At 39.9% G+C, this 21,030-nt stretch overlaps 1 protein-coding gene across 1 annotated transcript in view; it reads right to left on the bottom strand.

Annotated features, from left to right (window-relative positions):
* Positions 1–21,030, bottom strand: part of Spag17 (sperm associated antigen 17) — a 221,594-nt gene that overhangs the window by 56,689 nt on the left and 143,875 nt on the right. The window contains 6 exon segments of the mRNA XM_032896680.1: positions 323–453; positions 558–703; positions 2,979–3,167; positions 11,675–11,829; positions 12,937–13,081; positions 15,239–15,447. Coding sequence (XP_032752571.1) covers positions 323–453; positions 558–703; positions 2,979–3,167; positions 11,675–11,829; positions 12,937–13,081; positions 15,239–15,447 — 975 coding nt within the window.

Consider the following 21,030-nt stretch of genomic DNA (forward strand, 5'->3'; position numbering starts at 1 on the left):
ATTTAGTTTGATCAAGACATCACCTTAAAAATGACAAAAATCCAAAAAGAATTTGCAAGAGAGCTCACAGTTTCTAAACAAGATGGAATGAACTCATAAATAAACCCTAGGCACAAGCCTTCTGATAGCAGCAAGAGACATTCATTCTGGACAAGCTGACACTTAGATACAGTTTGAGAACATCCATTTTTGGGTGCAATGTAAGTAAGGTGACATGATCAGCTGGTATCCAGAATAGCAAAATGAGCAAAAGGGACTGGACAGCCAGAGGATGAGAATCACCAGAGAACCTAGGGAGCTGCAGGTAGCATGGCTTCTCTACCTGGGTGTTCCTGTACTGGTTCTTGGAGAACCACAGTCGTTGACTCTCCATAGGCCAAGGATAAGTATTCTTCTATGTCACTGTCTCGGAGAAGTTCCACTCCTGATCCATCAGTATAGACAACAAAAAATCTGTTTGAAAAAGTAAAGATTTGACCATTTGAAACACTGAGTAAAGATGTTTCTTGAAGTTGGAACAGAGAATAAAAATCCTAACACTGTTGGCGCCATTTTACCTGGGAACATGTTCACCATAGATCTGCATTCGATTCTTTTCAAGGTGAAGTGATGATAAGCTTTCGTAGCCCTCTGTCTGTACATTCACCTTGTCTTCTTGCTTCTTTTTAGGTAACACTGTTGATACAGAGCCATCAGCCATGACCTAAGGGACAGGCATATGAGCAACTGAAGAGAAAAAAGTGCCACAGTGTCCTACATCACCACCGATCCAGTGTGAGCAAGCTCATGCTCTTTTGGATTTTCAGAAAAATCAAGCAGATTTAATTACAAGATACTGATATTATATCTGAATTTCATTAATAAAAGAGGAGACACACTAGCAATGAAGCTGTCCTCAAAACTGTTAAAAACGAACTATAGTACATTCAGAAGAAAGTGACCAGGACTGAGAGGGGACTCAAAATCTTATCCTATGGGGATTAGTTCAAAGAATGAAGGGAAGAACACTCATGCAATTGCTGTCTTAAGATACTGAAAGAACCTTTCCATGGAAAGGGTTGAGATTCAAGTGCAGAACTGTGGCTCCCTGATAGGACATATGGGTGAACAGATTTAGGATACACACAATAGGCAGTGCTCTAGTTACTAGTACTGTCTATATCTGGCCTACATCTCTTCAGAAAGGAGCATGGCACGGGCTGCCCACTGTAGGTGATATGGCCCTAGAGGTGTATCAGAAACACCGTTGGCAAGGAATATCCCAGACATTTCAATCTGAAGGGGCTTTGGTTATATGTTTCCAATGCTAGTCATTATCAATTGAAATTCATCAGTTCACGCTCATGCTGTGAAGACTCAATTATTTAGGGAAGAAAAACAAGAGCTGGACTAGGACTGGTCTGCATACCAAAATAACATTAGGAATTCTCTGATTTGAGGTCAAATCTAAAATCTAACCCCGTACCCACTAGTCATTGGAGGAAAGTCCACTGTTGGGCAAGGATTGGAGAAAAAAGATAAATGCTTAGACCATGGCAATGCTCTTTGGTCAAGACCAGAAGTAAGTAATTCTTGTGCTGCAGGACACACACTATCTTTTGCAAACGCAGAGCCCATTCACTGCTGAGCAAATGCAGAGACAAGCAGCAAACACGGGCATGTCTGTTTTACAGCAATGGTTCCTATAGCACCATCGAACTCTGAATTGTGTATACCTTTATATGACATGAAATAGTCTTTAGATTTTTAAACTATTTTAAATGTGAGATAAACATTGTAGATCCTAATCTATATAGAGTATGGGGCCATGGTTCACCAATGCCTGGACAGACAGGGATAAGGGGCCATTGTGGTATTGAAAAACAAATAGAAAATTGAGCATCATCATGGCGGTGCCTATACCCTCTCCAGACCCTTTCTTCCCAACATCAGCCCTGCTAGGCACTTCTCACTATAGACTGCCCTAATGCCATGAAATTAGCGAATGTTTGCATTTCTTCTTGCTTGGATTCCTGCATTATTGTTGGTGGTTACATTAATTTTTACTTACATTTCTCTAGTTGTCTAGTAACTTTAAATTTTCTCCTGCCCAGGTTATTAAGATTGTTTTTCTCTATGAAAATATACTTAAGAATCAAAGAAAGGATACTGACATTCATGATTGGTTGGCCGAGACTGAGTAAGTGACAACAGATGCAAAGGTCTGTATGGAACCTGTCTAGTATGACTTCAAAACAAAGCTATGGCAGTTGCAGTGAAATGGTCCGCGTAGGTTCACAGACCATGGCACTATTAGAAAGAATTGCCAACCAAAGAGTACATATTGAGCGACCCATGGCTTCAGCTGCATATGTGGCAGAAGATAGCTTTGTTGGGCATCAATGGGAAGAGAGGCCCTTGGTCCAATGAAGGTTCAATGCCCCAGTGTGGGGGAATGCCAGGGCAGGGAGGTGGGAATGGGTGGGTGGGTACGGGAGCAGGGGTAAGGGGGATGGGATAGGGCATTTTGGGAGGGAAAACCAGGAAAGGGGATAAGATTTGAAATGTAAATAAAGAAAATATCCAATTAAAAAAGTGCAAAGAAAAGAGAAAGACAGAAAGGAAGGAAGAAAGAAAGAAAGAAAAGAAAAGAAAGAAAGAATAAGGAAGGATTAGCCTTGGAGTGCCTTTACTGGAGGAACTGTGTCACTGGGGGTAGGCTTTGAGGTTTCAGAAGCTCAAGTGAAGCTTACTGGCTCATTCTCTCTTTCAGCTGCCGGACAATCTGGATGTAGAACCCTTAGCGACCTCTCCAGCACCATGTCTGCCACATTGCTACATGTGACAATAATGGACTGTAAGCCTCTGAACTGCAAGCCAACCCCAATTAAATGTTTTTCTTTATAAGAGTTGCAATGGTCATGGTGTCTCTTCACAGCAATAGAAACCTTAACTAAGACAGAAGTCCAGGCTCTCGCCATAGGGATCCTGCATCTTACCTTAAAGATGTTCCCCTCGGGATCCTGGACCTCACAGATCACCTCTGAGGTGTGCTTCATGATGTACCTGCTGGCTCTCAGCTGTTCACGCTTCTGGAAGGGATGGTACATATTACTGCTCAATTCGTGGCAGTATGTGGCCGAGCAGTCTTTGTCGATATAAAGGCAGCCTGTGTTTGAAGGTAGCACCTGCGGGGAGAGGGGAAAAAGACATTAAATTTCTTGTGCAGTTTGAGGGATTTGAAAGATATTTTCAGGACAGAAACATCCAAGAAAGAAGATGATGATTCTGAAGGATTTCTTTCCAACAGACAAACAGAAGATCCATTTCTTGGCCATGGCCTCACGCTTTTTCTGTTCATTTTCTTATGTTTTCTGGGTTTGTTCTTTTCCTTTTACTTAAGACTTACTCCATTTTAACTGAGATAAGTTCATAAAACTCCATGCAAAATGTTTGGTACCCATTACATTTTGGGACAAAGAAACATATTTAAAAGGGGGTAAATGTTCTTAGAAGCTTTATACTTTACCCTTCTGATAGCTGACACAGACAAGGGTTTATGTAATGGCTTCTAGTTCCTTTCTTTCAGTTATAATTCATGTATTGTAAATTCACCCCTTAGGGGAACAAAAAATTCATAGGAGGAGACATGTAGTCAAAAATTGAAGCAGAGGGGTTGGGGATTTGGCTCAGTGGTAGAGCGCTTGCCTAGCGAGCTCAAGGCCCTGGGTTCAGTCCCCAGCTCCGGAAAAAAGAAAAAAAAAAAGAAAAAAGAAAAAAAGTTGAAGCAGAGGCTGGAGGAATGGCCATTCAGAGCCTGCTCCACCTGGGGATCCAGCCCATATACATACAGCCACCAAACCCAGAAGATATTGCTGATGCCAAGAAGTGCATTCTGACAGGAGCCTGATATAGGTGTCTCCTGAGAGGCTCAGCCAGAGTGTGACAAATACAGAGGTGAATGCTAGCAGTCAACCATTGAACTGAGAGCTGGGTCCCCATTGGAGGAATTAGGGAAAGGATTGAAGGAGCTGAAGGTGATTACCACCTCATAAGAACAACAATACCAACCAGCCAGAGCTCCCAGGAACTAAGCCATCACCCAAAGAGTACATATGGACAGACCCATGGCTCCAGCTACAAATGTAGCAGAAGATGGCCTTGTTGGGCATCAATGGGAAGAGAAGCCCTTGGTCCTGACAAGGCTGGATCCCCAGTGTAGGGGAATGTCGGGGCAGGGAGGCAGGATGGAGTGGGTGGTTGGGGGGGAACACCCTCATAAAAGAAGGGAGAGGAGGGAAGAGATAGGGGGTTTATGGACAGGACATTGGGAAAGGGGATCACATTGAAATGCAAATTACAAGATACCCAATAAAAATGTAAATAAATGATGAAGCAAATAAAAAATGTCACCCCTTAGAAGCATAGTATTTGGTAATCTTTTAATATATCCAAGAATGTGTGCAGCCATTATACATGATTTTAGAATATTTATATCCTTTCCTCCACAAAGATACTCTAGCCTCATTACCCATCAATGTATCACCCCTGATTCTAGTCTGTGACTACTAACCCATCATCTCTGTAGATTTTTCATACATATGCAGTCACTGTATATTCCTGTCCCCAGTCCTCAGTGGCCACTGATTCATTATCCTATGGATTTTCCTATTCTGATTTTCCACATGGATGGAGCATCACTGCGTAGCTTTTCTCCACTTGGTGTAAGAGTTTCAAGATGCAGCAGTTTGGGCATGCAACTGATTCCACTTGCTGGCACAATGACAACATTAGTTGACACACCAAAATGGATGGGGGAAGTCTCAGAAGGCCCCACCTCTAGATGAAAATCCTCAGGCAACTAATTACTGCTGGAAGAGGGAGTCTACTTAAGGGCAATCCCCATAGGTTATCCAATCCCAAGTGATTAACTATAAATGCATATACATACATACATACATACATACTTACACACACACACACACACACACACACACACACACACAAGCAACACTGAAAGGACTCAGTGGGTTACATTTATTTACATCTATCAGTCTGTCTGTCATAACAATAATGATTAAAGAAGAGAGGTTATGAATTAGAGAGGGGAAGCACAAGTAGAATTAGAAGGGAAAAAGGATAGAAATAATGTAAATATAGAACAATGTAGAAATTCTGAAAACATTTCAATTTAAAAAGTTTGCCCTCCCTCAGCTCTATTGGATCTTACAGGCCCAGTGTGCACTTGGTATGTCTTTTTAAAGCGAGAAAGGTGAAGGCCCTTGTTGTATGCAGCAGAGCTGCCCAAAGCACCTCCTTTGTTCTTAGGAGTCTGACAGCGTCTGGGTAGACAGGACCTTATCTAAGTCAGGTGATCGACTCTTCTGATTGTCATTTTGCCAATACCATCTTTGATGTCATCTTCAAGAGACACAGCTACCTGACACCTGAGTTCTGGAAAGAGATTGTGTTCACCAAGTCTCCTTATCAGAAATTCCCTGACCATCGTATGAAAGATGGTCTACATTCCAAGGACCAGGACTCCAGCTATGACAACCACATCAGGTGTTTACACCTATGTGCAGTGAATTACGTCTGTTTTTAAATATTTTTAATAGACGATGCTAATGCTTTTGAGTGTTTTCTTAGTGTTCTATTGCTGTGATGAGACACCATGACCATGGCAACTCTTTCAAAGGAAAACATATAATTGGAGCTGGCTTACAGTTTGTTTGCTTATTTATTTATTTTAATTCATTTATTTATTGGATATTTTTATTTACATTTCAAATGTTACTCCCTTTCCTGATTTCCCATCCATAAGCCCTCGAACCCAACCCCATCCTCCTGCTTCTGTAAGAGTGTTACCCTCCCCAACCACTCCCCTTCCCGCCTCCCTGCCCTGACATTCCCCTACCCTGTGGGGTCCAGCCTTGGCAGGACCATGGGCTCATCCTCCAACTGGTGCCCAACAAGGCCATCCTGTGCTACATATGCAGCTGGAGCCATGGACCTGTCCATGTGTACTCTTTGGGTAGTGGTTTAGTCCCTGGGAGCTCTGGTTGGTTGATATTGTTGTTCTTACGGGGTTGCAAGCCCCTTCAGCTCCTTCAATTCTTTCGCTAACTCCTCCAATGGGGACCCAGCTCTCAGTTCAATGTTGGCTGCTAGCATTCACTTCTGTATTTGTCACACTCTGGCTGAGCCGCTCAGGAGACAGCTATATCAGGCTCCTGTCAGCATGTACTTCTTGGCTTCATCAATTTGTCTAGTTTTGGTGGCTGTATATATGTGGGCTGGATCCCCAGGTAGGGCAGGCTCTGAATGGCCATTCCTTCACTCTCTGCTCCAAACTTTGTCTCTATATCTCCTCCTATGAATATTTTTGTTCTCCCTTTTAAGAAGGACTGAAGCATCTGCACTTTAGTCATCGTTTTTCTTGAGCTTCATGTGGTTTGTGGATTGTATCTTGGGTATTTCGAGCTTTGGGGCTTTTTTTTTTTTTTTTTTTGTGATTTGTTTACTTCATCCAGGATGATATTTTCTAGTTCCATCCATTTGCCTATGAATTTCATGAAGTAACTGTTTTTGATAGCTGAATAGTAAGTACTCCATTGTGTAGACAGATGTACCCCATTTTCTGTATCCATTCCTCTGTTGAAGGGCATCTGGGTTCTTTCCAGCTTCTGGCTATTATAAATAAGGCTGCTATGAACATAGTGGAGCACGTGTCTTTGTTAGATGTTGGGGCATCTTTTGGGTATATGCCCAAGAGAGGTATAGTTGTGTCCTCAGGTAGTTCAATGTCCAATTTTCTGAGGAACTGCCAGACTGATTTCCAGAATGGTTGTACCAGCTTGCAATCCCACCAACAATGGAGGAGTGTTACTCTTTCTCCGCATCCTCGCCAGCATCTGCTGTCACCTGAGTTTTTGATCTTAGCCATTCTCACTGGTGTGAGGTGAAATCTCAGGGTTGTTTTGATTGGCATTTCCCTAATGACTAAGGATCTTAAACATTTCTTTAGGTGCTTCTCAGCCATTCAATATTCCTCAGCTGAGAATTCTGTTTAGCTCTGTACCTCATTTTTTAATAGGGTTATTTGGCTCTCTGGAGTCTAACTTCTTGAGTTCTTTGTATATATTAGATATTAGCCCCCTATCAGATGTAGGATTGGTAAAGATCTTTACCCAATCTGTTGGTTGCCATTTTGTCCTAATGACAGTGTCCTTGCCTTACAGAAGCTTTGCAGTTTTATGAGGTCCCATTTGTCGATTCTTGATCTTAGAGCATAAGCCATTGGTGTTTTGTTCAGGAAATTTTTCCCAGTGCCCATGTGTTCAAGGCTTTTCCCCACTTTTAGTTCTATTATTTTGAGTGCACCTGGTTTTCTGTGGAGGGCCTTGATCCACTTGGACTTAAGCTTTGTACAGGGTAATAAGAATGGATCAATTTGCATTCTTCCACATGCTGACCTCCAGTTGAACCAGCTCCATCTGTTGAAAATGCTATCTTTTTTCCATTGGATGGTTTTGGCTCCTTTGTCAAAGACAAAAATGACCATAGGTGTGTGGGTTCATTTCTGGGGCCTCAATTTTATTGATCCACCTGCCTGTCTCTGTACCAATACCACACAGTTTTTATGACTATTGCTCTGCAATACTGCTTGAGGTCCTGGATGGTGATTCCCCCAGAAGTTCTTTTATTGTTGAGGATAGTTTTCACTATCCTGGTTTTTTTGTTATTCCAAATGAATTTGCAAATTGCTCTAACTCTATGAAGAATTGAGTTGGAAGTTTTATGGGGATTGCATTGAATCTGTAGATCGTTTTTGGCAAAATGGCCATCTTTACTATGTTAATCCTGCCAATCTATGGACATGCGAGATCTTTCCACCTACTGAGATCTTCAATTTCTTTTTTCAGAGAATTGAAGTTCTTGTCATACAGATCTTTCACTTGCTTGGTTAGAGTCACACCGAGGTATTTTATGTTATTTGTGATTATTGTGATGGGTGCCATTTCCCTAGTTTCTTACTTAGCCTGTTTATCCTTTGAGTAGAGGAAGGCTACTGATTTGAGTTAATTTTATACCCAGCCACTTTGCTGAAGCTGTTTATCAGGTTTAGTAGTTCTCTGATGGAATTTTTGGGGTCACTAAAGTATACTTTCATATTATTTGCAAATAGTGATATTTTGATTTCTTCCTTTCCAATTCGTATCCCTTTGACTTCCTTTTGTAGTCTGATTGCTCTGGCTAGAACTTCAAGAACTATATTGAATAAGTAGGAAGAGAGTGGGCAGTCTTGTCTAGTCCGTGATTTTAGTGGGATTGCTTCAAGTTTCTCTCCATTTACTTTGATGTTGGTTACTGGTTTGATGTATTTTGCTTTTACTATGTTTAGGTATGGGTCTTGAATTCCTGATTTTTCCAAGACTTTTACAATGATGGGGTTTTGAATTTTGTCAAATGCTTCCTTAGCATCTAATGAAATGATTATGCTGTTTTTTTCTTTGAGTTTATTTTCATAGGATTACCTTGATGAATTTCCATATATTGAACCATCCCTTCATCCCTGGGATGAAGCCTACTTGATCATGATGGACAATCGTTTTGATGTGTTCTTAGATTCAGTTTGCAAGAATTTTATTGAGTATTTTTGCATCAATATTCATAAGGGAAATTGGTCTGAAGTTCTCTTTCTTTGTTGGGTCTTTGTGTGGTTTAGGTATAAGAGTAATTGTGGCTTCATAGAAGGAATTCAGTAGTGCTCCATCTGTTTCAATTTTGTGGAATAGTTTGGATAGTATTGGTATGAGGTCTTCTATGAAGGTCTGATAGAATTCTGCACTAAACCCATCTGGTCCTGGGCTTTTTTTGATTGGGAGACTTTTAATAACTGCTTGTATTTCTTTCGAATTATGGGACTGTTTAGATGGTTTATCTGATCCGGATTTAACTTTGGTACCTGGTATCTGTATAGAAAATTGTCCATTTTATCCAGATTTTCAAGTTTTGTTGAATATAGGCTTTTGTAGTAGGATCTGATGATTTTTTTATTTCCCTCAGATTCTGTTGTTTTGTTTCCCATTTCATTTCTGATTTTGTTAATTTGGATACACTCTCTGTGCTCTCTGGTTAGTCTGGGTAAGAGTTTATTTGTCTTGTTGATTTTCTCAGAGAACCAGCTCTTGGTTTAACTGATTCTTTGTATTGTTCTTTTGTTTCTATTTGGTTGATTTCAGCCCTGCGTTTGATTATTTCCTGCCTTATACTCCTCCTGGGTGTATTTGCTTCTTTTTGTTCTAGAGCTTTTAGATGTGCTGTGGAGCAGTTAATGTATGCTCTCTCCTGTTTCTTTCTGCAGGCACTCAGAGCTATGAGTTTTCCTCTTAGCACTGCTTTCATTGTGTCCCATAAGTTTGGGTATCTTGTGCTTTCATTCTAAAAAGTTTTTCTTTCTTTCTTTCTTCCTTGACCAAGTTATTATTGAGGAGAGCATTATTCAACTTCCATGAGTATGTGGGTTTCTGCTGTTTTTGTTGTTATTTAAGACCAGCCTTAGTCCGTGGTGATCTGATAGGATGCATGGGATTACTTTAATCTTCTTGTATCTGTTGAAGCCTGTTTTGTGACCGATTATACGGTCAATTCTGGAGAAGGTACCATGATGTGCTGAGAAGAAGGTATATTCTTTTGTTTTAGGATGAAATGTTTTATAAATAGCTGTAAGTCCATTTGTTTCATAACTTCTATTAGTTTCTCTATGTCCCTGTTTAATTTCTGTTTGCATGATCTGTCCATTGGTGAGAGTGGGGTGTTGAGATCTCCCACTATTATTGTGTGAAGTGCAATGTGTTGAGTGTTAGTAAGGTTTCTCTTATGAATGTGGCTGCCCTTGCATTTGGAGCATAGATATTCAGGTTGAGAGTTCATCTTGGTGGATTTTTCCTTTGATGAATATTAAGTGTCTCCCTTTATCTTTTTTGATAACTTTTGGTTGAAAGTCAATTTTTTTTATACTAAGATGGCTACTCCAGCTTTTCTTGATACCATTTGCTCTGAAAATTGTTTTCCAGCCTTTTATTGTGAGGTAGTGTCTATCTTTTTCACTGAGGTGTGTTTCCTATATGCTACAAAATGCTGGGTCTCCTTTACGTATCCAGTCTGTTAGTCTGTTTCTTTTTATTGGGGAATTGAGTCTATTGATGTTAAGAGTTATTAAGGAATAGTGATTGTTGTTTCCTGTTATTTTTGTTGTTAGAGGTGGAATTATGTTTGTGTGGCTCTCTTCATTTGGGTTCATTGCAAGGAGATTGCTTCCTTGCTTTTTCTAGAGTGTAGTTTCCATCCTTGTGTTGGAGTTTTCCATCTATTATCCTTTGTAGGGCTGGATTTGTAGAAAAACATTGTGTAATTTGGTTTTGTCATGGAATTTCTTGGTTTCTCCATCTATGTTAATTGGAAATTATGCTGGATATAGTAGTCTGGGCTGGCCTTTGTGTTCTCTTAGGGTCTGTATGACATCTGCCCAGGATCTTCTGGCTTTCATAGTCTCTGGTGAAAAGTCTGGTGTGATTCTGATAAGTCTGCCTTTATATGTTACTTGACCTTTTTCCCTTACTACTTTTAATATTCTTTCTTTATTTTGTGCATTTGGTGTTTTGATTATTATGTGACGGGAGGAGTTTCTTTTTTGGTGCAATCTATTTGGAGTTCTGTAGGCTTCTTGTATGTTTATGGGCTTACAGTTTACAAGTTTAGTTTATTATCATCATGGCAGGAAGTACGGAGGCACACAGGCAGACAGGACAAGCAGTTGAGAATTCTATACCTGGATCTAGAGAATGCAGGAAGCAAACTGCCACACTGGGCATGGTTTAAGCATTTGAAACCTCAAACTCTACCCCTAGTGACACATCTATTTCAACAAGACTGTACCTTCTAATAGTGCTACTCCCCAAGGTCTCATAGGGACCATTTTTATTTAAATCAGCACAGGTGTCATTCCTGATGAACATGCCCACTTAAATTTTCTTTCTCTTTTTTCAGCTCTTATTTTGACCCACACCAATTAATACTGGATGGAAAAAGAGAGAATATAATAAACAGGGAAATGGGAATGATAAACTAGTTCTGCCACTGCCACAGTGAAGATAAATTTATCCCATTCTGGTTCTTGGTTCTCTGTCTCTCGTAACGTGGTATGTGATATTTTAGCTCATGTCTCTTCTCTAGCAGGGAAAAATTTTTTGAAGACTAACACCAGCATGTTGTGTTTAATGGGAAGGTCAGGGAGATTGCGAAGGAGTGCGTTGCCAAATTCTTCCTTTACTTTTGAAAGAATGAAGCTTTGCTTCACTTGGGCAAACTGCCCTCCTAGGACCACAGAGAGGAAGATAAATGTGAATCAGATTACTGAAATGATTCTGCCACCGCAGTGCTCGGTGTGGGGAGCTCCTTGGCCTAATAAAGCTACTAATTTCTCACAACAAGCAAGGTAATGTATTAAATAGATAAAGAGATGAATAGACAACGGCATGAGAAGTATTTCAGGTGAGTGAGGGAAGCAACATTGAAGTGAGGTGTCATTGTAGAAATTTCTACCGTCCCAGCACAGTGTGACTTGTTACCTTTGGGGCATTTACATGTGTCACTCTCCATTTACCAAGCTGACCCACCTGGTATGACCCACCTGGTATGATCCCTGTGGCTTTGCAATAATAGATGTTCCGTCCCCAAAAGTGGCACAGCAGCTACTGTCCTCACAGTTCGTGATAATAGTGGCATAGTGTGAGCTTTCTATCCGCATGCACTTCACCTGTCTAGTGACAGTCCTTGGATCTTCAGCTACAAGTAAAAGGCAAGGTAAGAAGATTGGGTAGGATGCACATAGTGGGCAATCAGCCTCAGCCAATCTGCTGGCCAGGTGGGTTCCTTGTGAAGAAAGACCTGGCTGTAAAGAATTGCACAGGGTTTGAGTGTGGCCTGCAATCCTTGTCAGTATCCTTCAGAATAGTTCTAGAATCTACATTCTGATGTGACTTAGCATGCTGTCTTATTAAGTATGCTGCTAGTATTCATTTCATTTCAAGAAGTGGAAAATGTTTTTCAAGATAAAAATTGAAATTCATTAAATATATTCACCAACGACAGTTGATACTTGTTCCTATTTGGTCATGTTGTTTCAAAATATGTGTGTGAAGAAAATCTCCATCTAAAGCAAAATAGGCATTTTTGTCTATGCCAGGTTTATTCTTTTCATGCAACTGATTTTATAACTTTATATAAATATGTGTTAAGAATAAACAACATGAGGTTAGTGTACTTTATATTTACATAAATTATATACTAATCTATCAAATTATATAAGTACTGTATCTACCATTTATATACATTAATTTGAAGTCTCTAACAATTTTTATTTTGGAGAGAGTATTTCAATATGTAGTACGAACTGGTTTTGACCTCTTGGTCCTCCTGGGAGCTGGGATAACAGGTCTTTGTTACCAAACTTGAAGTCTCCAGAAATATTGTATCTGTGTGTGTGTGTGTGTGTGTGTGTGTGTGTGTGTGTGTGTGTGTGCATGCATGCATGTGTGAGTGTGCATGTATTTACAGCATCTGTGTTTATATGTAGTATATTTATATACAGTATATTCGTATTAAGTATATGTGCTATTTTATATTAAATGTGTGATTATATTTGGTGTATATTCAGTGTATACATGTATGTATGTAGTCTCTTACCATCATAAAATAGTGTTCCTTTTAGTAGTATAGTAATTTTATTTTTCCCTTTTATCATTGATGAACATTTTTATATTTTGCCCTTTGTATCACATGGGTATTCCCTGGCTGGCTCACTTATTTTTCTGAATACTTTTGGTGGTGAGCTTTCTACCTGACTCATGCTGCAACATTCTTTTTGTTACCATCTTGAAAAATATGACTCACTTGTTTCTTCATCATTTGGGGGAGTAATATGATCTTCATACACTTGGTAAAAGGTTGTGATTCTGGTACCATCGGCATGGTCCACGATCCGGGTCCCGTCCTTCTTCTCAACAATGATCACCTTGTCTTCTCGAGTAGTCATGACCTGAACATGTAAAGCACAGCATTATTATTGGGCTGGATGGTTAGACCCCAGCAAGCTTATTTCTGTGCTTAGTGAATGTGAAGATTTTGTTTTCTACTTGATCTACTACTTTCAGTGACTCCTGAGGTAGATGAGGAAATTTAGAATTTCTAAATTTTAGGAGTGAGGGAATTTAAATTTAGGCTTATAGTAGTTAAGAAAAAAACTGCCAAAGTCACTCAAGTATTAAGTGACAAGGAACATTTCAATATATCGATATCTATCAATATCTATCTATCTATATCTCTATCTATCATCTATCTATCTATCTATCTATCTATCTATCTATCTATCTATCTATAATTGGGTCTGGGTCAACAGAGGCCAGTCTGATACAGTCCATTGGACCTGTCTTCTTGGAAACTATTGAGGTGATGTGTCACATTAGGTTACCCTTGTGTTATCCAGCTCTGCAGGATTACCCTGGAAAGGGTGAACTGCAAGGTGGCCATCAGCACAGTAATGGACACTGTGGAACAGAGAGGCTGCAGCTCCTTTGGACTGAGATAACCCACATGTACACATACTCAGTTGCCTGCTGTGCATGCTGTGTATGTGATTCAACAACCACATAGTGGTAATAGGATCAATGATGGGAATTAACACTTATAACTAATAACTATTAATTTTCATATTAAGGTAAATATTTTACCCCAGGGCTGAATTACAGTTACTTGATGTATCCCAAATAAAAATCCCAACCAAACTAAATACCTCAAAAAACAAACAAACAAACAAAAAACAAAACAAAACAAAAAACAGAAAAACCAGCGTAATGAAGGCTGGTTTTTCTAAAATGATCAGTTACATTGAGTCCTAGGAAGAAAAGACAGATGGCAACCTCAGAGATTGTGAAGTTAGATTCTGCAAATAGCTGATGAAGGGAAGTAGGGAACGTGTAGGTTAGACCATGGAATCTGCCTACAGAGAAGAATGGAAGACATTTGTCATCCGCAGTGTGTGTTTAAAAACCAGAGACAAGGAAACTAGAAAATACTTCATTTTGTTTAAGCTTAGAGGGTGCCATAGAGTTTCACATACAACATTGAGAGTAACACTAAAGATTAGAATAAGCCCAGTTCTCAGTCACTAACAGTAGATTTGAAATCCTGATCCCACGCCCTTCCTCCAAGTGTGAGTTTTTGAGCAGTCAACTTGCTGAGCTCTGTTTTTTCATCATGTAATAAACAGTATAGAGTGCTGTGGGGACTTAAGTACACACAACTCCCAAAGGAAGCCTGGTGTGTGGAAGGTGCGTGGCTCATGGCAGGGTAGTGATTTCATATCATAAACAGAACAACTACTTTTAAAATAGCAGTGGTTTACCACTTGCTTTTATGGCCAAATAAAATCCCCTCTATGGTTGCTCACTAATGTTGAGTTTTTAAGTTACTTAATGTGAGTATGATCCTTTGAAAGCATAGATATGAACAAATTTTGACCATTCAGTACAGGGGATCATAAAGGACAAGGACAGATAGGCTCTCATTCCTAGAGATGAAGCAGATATACAAAAATATTTAACACAAGGAGATAGGTGACTTCAGTCACATCTATGCTTATGTAGTATAAATTATCCATGAGCTAGTCAATATTGCAGTGCACTATAGAGGCTAATGCAGGAGATCAAGCTAGCCTGGCTTATGCAACAAGAGTATCTCAATCATAATAGCAGCAGTAACACCAGCAGTAGCAGCAGCAGCAGCAACAACAACAACAAATTAATCACTTAAATAAATGAAAGAAAAAGAACAAAAATTCATAACCCTGATTTCAAAAATTAGTATTTTGTTCTAACATGATTTCATTTATACACATATAAAACACACACACACACACACACACACACACACACACTTCAGAAAACAATATGCTTACCACTATACCACACAATGATTTTAGGTGGGCCTACTCATCCATCCATCTTCCTACCCACCCACCTACCTACTTACCTATCTACCTACCTACCTACCTACCTACCTACCTACCTACCTACCTTCCCACCAACCCACCCACCTACTGCCTAACATTTGAAAGTTAAGATTTTGCACACATTCTTCTACATGTTTCAGGACTCTAATGGTTTAGATGTTTGTGATGTGCACCAGTTTGTCATACCGTTCCATTGATGGGATCTGTAGCCTGGAAGAATAAAAATGGTTTCAAGTTGGTGATTTTCTCTAGGCCTTTGGTGCCGATCCTCCTTCCATCAGGCGTTGTTGTAAACCAGGTGCCAGTGTGGGACTCCATAGGAGTTGGAACCACTTCTGGGAGAGTATCATGGGCTTCGCTCTTACTTGCCGTTGTTTGATTTTTGTGACCTTTTCCTGTGGATGTTCATGGGCAATTAGACAGTGCAATGTAACTATAACACTTTCATAGATTGCTCATAAGTACTGACACAGTATAAACTTCCTTAGACACTTATATTACCCAAAGCAATAGTCACCAATTATATTACTTCTTAACAGGGAAAATTGGGGAATTAATAGGTCAGTTTGGGGGCTGAACCTTAGCTGAATTGCCATTACCTTCCTCTAGGCATATAGACCTATGTACAGCTCACTGTCTGGTGAGCGGAATCCATTTTGTTTATTTCTCAACAGTTTAATCTTCCTTATTTGTTTGTGAATCTCAGATTGTGTGGTGTATATTCCACTTTTGGGTGTGTCATTCTTCTCTGGCATATGAAATCTATCTACTACCTCCTTTGAAATGTTTAATCTCCTCTATTTTGTCCATTCTGAATCTAGAGGGCCTAACCAGCCAAGCAAATCCTGGCTTTTCATCAGCAGAAGTGACTTTGTACAGTTGAACACCACATCGACAACCGTCAGATGTATGTTCCTATTTCCATCTTTTTCAACATCTGGGGGGCACGTGTGTAGAGCACCAGGCCTTACTGATGAGGTAAACTCAGAAACTAATTATGAGCAGAAAGTAAAGGATTGTTAATTCTGAAAAGAGTCTCTAGATTGAGAGCACAAAATATTCATGTGTCAGACTGCAAATCTCAGTCCAATGCACAAGGACTCAAAAAATGGGCAGAACTGAAGAAGAGACACGCAGTGAGTTCAGCCCTCCAGTTATCCCAGGATTTGTTTGTGACTTGTTAGCACTTCTAGAAGAGCATCAGGGTGGAGCATGGTGCCAGATGTACAACATGTATAGATCCCCACAAGAGGGAGCAAATATTTGGCATCGTGTTATTTTCTTCTCTTCTTCACTTTCCTCTCTTCCCCTGTCTTATTCTCCCTTGTTTTTTCATCAACAGGGATAGAAAACTCATGCCAACATGAGGATCCTAGAAAGATAATGGAATCAGGGTAGAGGATATGGGGGGCAGCACGGTATGTGCAGGCATCAGTGAGCAATTTTTTAGTTAGGGAATACATTTTTTATCAAGAGAAGAGGCTAGAGAGGGAGGCATGGGTCCAGTAAAGTGTATTTTTATGGCCTGTTATAGATCTTAGGATCTCCTACAGGAAACATTTAAGGGGGACAGTGGAGTGCTCAAAAGATGAGTTGGGCGTTTTTGGCAGGAATACGGGAAATTAGTCATAAAGAAAGTATGAGCCATAGTTAGGAAATGTTAGTGTAGCAGAGACTACAGACAGCAGAAGATACAGATGAGCACAATGTTGGTGCCAATAGAGTTGGGAGAATATAGGTGTGAAAGGATGAGAGGTGGAAGAACACAAAGAGAGGATCATATCCATGTTCTGAATGCTGAAGTAACTACCATCTTCCTTTATTATGGGCACAAAGAGATAAAGTGAAGAAGATGGGGCAGAGATCAGACATAGGAACAGGCACAGCTCATGTTCCATTTCCAGCAACATCACCAACTAGTCACCAAGAGGTCCACAGAAAATAACAAAAAAGTGCCAGTAAATTTTTGTTAGTTGGAAGTATCTCTTAAGTAATACCTGAATGACAGAGTCAGCGCGAGCCAAGGCCTGAGTAGAGGCAGGGACACAGGAAGTAAGCTTGTCCTGGAGACAGCTTTGCTCTGAGGTGGTCCTCTCAAACTGGGGTAACAAAGGACTAAGGAAGGAACAAAATTCAGAACCTAGCCAAGATGACTCAAGGAGTTAAATGTGAAAGACCCCCAGAAGCTTGAGACTGTGAAAAGCTGTTCTCAGAAAGTGTGAACTACTCGCAAAATAAACGCATGCTTTCTGCTGCTATAAACCAGCACCACAGGATAAGTGTTCAGTATTCAATCTGGGGCTGAGCAGAGAAAGAGGAAATGTTTGTGGTATATGACCACAAGCAGCACTCCTGTGAGTCTTCACGTGAGAATGACCATTGCCTAGGTGACAATCCAAACCTCCCTCAGAATAATCATTTGATATTAGCGTTAATATCAGATCCATGATATTTTCCTTCCTGAAACAGAACTGTTTTTAAAGCAATGCATCTGTATTTGCATTGGTCCAAAGCATTTAGAGTTAAAGCCATGAGAAATAAAAATTATCATGCAATAGTCAAAAAGCACCAAGACACAAGTATTTCAGAGGGGAGTCAGAGGCACCAACTGAATAGAGTCTGCAGGGCGAGATTTATGGTGCGTAGGGGCCAATAAGTGTGAGCAAGGAGGAGGCAGGTTACCTCGTACCTCTGAGAAGCAGCAGGGGCTACAGCAATAGCCTGCATTATTTGGGGAGTTACTTGGACAACTCTGACCAAGAACTCCAATAGAGGTTTCTCATGCCTGCTCCTGGGGGCTTTGTTAGGTAATAGAATGCTCTTGTGGGGAGCGTTGTCATACCAAGTGGCATAATTTCATAAAAATAAATCATATAATTTGGGTTAAATATAAAGTAATATGATTCCTTGAGCCCCTATCAAGCATCCTTGATATTATTCATCCATTCTCCCTCCTCTCCCCTCGGTACGGATCTCCTTGTCCACTCACCAATGAGCCCTCCTCCCTGTTTTTGTCATTTTCCTCTTTACATCGGCTGTATCTGCTATTTACTTTCTAGTTTTCCTCTTCTCCCCTGGTCCCTTCTTTACTTTCCTGGTTTTTGGTACTCTAGGATGAGTACTCACAGCTGAAGACTTGGAGCTAGGAACTAGAGAAAAGAGAGCTTGTTTTTCTGTGTCTGGGTTATCTTACTCACTATTTTCTAGCTCCATCCATTTCCCTGTACATTTTGTATAGGTAGGTTCCTACCTAGTTCTTAAGATATGGTACACTTCAGATACAGGACTTGGAAGATTTGAGATGGATATAACCCAGAAGCTTTCTTCCTGTGCTCTCGCTTACGTATCACCAGAAAGTATTACACAAGCTGCCAACGGAGGGAAGTAGTCAATAGTCCCGTCGATCTATAATGCCCATGAACTACAACAATGACCAATGTGGCCAGTGATACTTAAGGTGCAACAATGTCACTCACATCTTGGTGGTAACCAACAGCTGTGTCACTGGGCTTACGTTTCACTCAATAGGAGGAAAATCATGGTTGGTACTAGAAACTTAGCCAGTTACCAGGGACTAGCGAAGTCATGGATCTTAAAAAAGACCCTTACTACCACCACTTTACTAGACCAACATAAAACTTATTGTTATACCCACAGATAAGTGTGGCTTTCACCCAACACCAAAGACGCTTCTCTTTATAGCAAAGAGGCCATTACAGAAAACCACCGCAGGTCAAAGCACAGTGATCAGTAGGTTGTGGGGAATCTAGCCACAATGTATACATCTACAACACAACTCATGCACTTACAGTATAGAAAACATTGTCAAGGAGAAGGTAGCAAGACTTTAAGATACAGAAAACAGAAAAGTCTGCTACATCTGGATTTTGTCTCCTAGAAAAGACAAGTATTGCACTCATGATACCTCATCCATATGGCTGTCTGAACAGGAGATGAACAATGATACTAGCAATCGAAAAAATAACTTGGAGTCCCTTCCCCTAGACAAAGAACTACAGACAACTACTGATTACTGTGTGAGGGAAAACAGTCTCTTCGAAGGCTATAAACACTCTTGCTGGCTTTTCAATAAAAACTGGTCGGCTCTGAAATCATGTACAGATCATATACATGTTATCCATAGTAAATGGACTCATGGCTGTATGTACATATTTGTGCACTTACATATATATGTATCAACAGTAATCAAAGGACTAGACACCATCAATTTGAGAGGAATGTGGGGGAACAAAGGGTTGAAAGGAGGGTTGAAAGGGGAAGTGATGTAATTATATTTCAATTTAAAAAATTCAATAAAAAACTGAGAAGGCAGGTTGGAAATAAGGAAAAATTTATGGGAAAAATGTAACAACTGAAATTTAAACCAATTAATATGATGTTTTAATGGAAAATACTGTGTTCTTTAGAGGAGAGCTCAAAGATAGACTTGAACCAATTATTTAGACTGAAGCTGAGTCTTCTGATCCTCAATACTTAGAAGTAATAGAAAAGGGGTCAAAGACCCCTAATATGCTTTATGATTACAAAAAGAGGAAAAAGAAGTGGATGAAAGTAATATTTGAAGAGATAATTATCGAGACATTTTCAGCATCAGTGAGATACACTTGTCTACTGGTTAAATGACTAACGTACTTGTATAAGTAAACGATGCCTATACATAGTCTAATTGTATTGAAACTATTATAAACAATGGGGAATGATCTAAGGACAAATAATGTTAAAGCAGTAGGAATGAGACTAACAGCCACCCGTAAAACATGAGATCACTGTCAATGTGCATCAGTCTAGAATTGCACACTCAGTGAAATTGCCATTTTAGGATAAGGACAATATAAGGAGATTTTCGGGAAATGTCAGCTCCTCAGTGAATTAATTAAAATCTCTCAAAGGAAAACCTTTCAAATTTAGCTTTGACGACACACCCCCTATATGCTGTACACAGAGACATATTTAAACATGTGCTACAAACAGAGGAATATGAGGGTGGAAATGTCATACCCGGGAGGTTACAGTGGTTAGAGACGCAGCAATCTAAGCAAAGAGACATCAGGAGAAGGAAGTCTTACAATTAAAATAAAAAACAACCCTGTAAAACAATGACAAGGTACACTCGCCCCAAAGATAGAATAATTCTAAAGGTGTGTTTACAATTACACTATCAAACTATCTGAAGGAAAATTGGACAGAACCATTAAAGAGACAAATTTACCTTAAGCCAAAGGCAAGTAGGAGCGCAAGGAGCACAGCACTGAGCAGGCACTGCTCGCCTGTCAGTCAACATAAATGCAGCTGAATGAATTGGGGGTGTGGAGACATTGAGAGCAGGCAAGGCGGAAAGGGCTGGGCGTTCTAGCTATGAGGAAGGCTTGTAGCCTGTTCTGTGTTGTCTGTGAAGTAATGACACCTCGTATTTCTAAGCAACGAAAAGGAATTTAAACATAGTTTATGATGCATGAAAACAATATCAAATTCAAATTTCAATGTTCATAAATAGTTTTTACTGGGACACAGCATATTTGAGGCTTACTGAATTGTGCATTATCAAAAAGTACTCCACGCTCCAGCAGAACTGCTGAGTCCCAGTGACAGAGAACACATGGCCTGCCAAGTCTATAAGATTTACCACCTTGCCCTTTACAGAAAAGGTTGCTGACCTCAGGTACATCTGGGAAACACAACTAACAGGTTTCATGCAGTAAATAGAAAGAGAGCACTGTACGGAAGAACTACGAGATATGTGAGGCTTTCAAGCATGGGTTTGAATTATTGATCACGCATAAGGTTATAAATTGTATTTCAGCAATTAAGAACCAGCGATTAACATAAACTAGGAACATGATAGAGACTTGGAAATGAATGTAGAAGGAGATTTAAACAATTTGAAAAACTTGAAAAATTGTTATGCTGGAAGAGATAGTGTTAAAATTAAAATATAACTCCTGTGGAGGCTCCTATGA

The sequence above is a fragment of the Rattus rattus genome, chromosome 3, assembly GCF_011064425.1.
Source record: "Rattus rattus isolate New Zealand chromosome 3, Rrattus_CSIRO_v1, whole genome shotgun sequence".
Classification (NCBI taxonomy): Eukaryota; Metazoa; Chordata; class Mammalia; order Rodentia; family Muridae; genus Rattus; species Rattus rattus.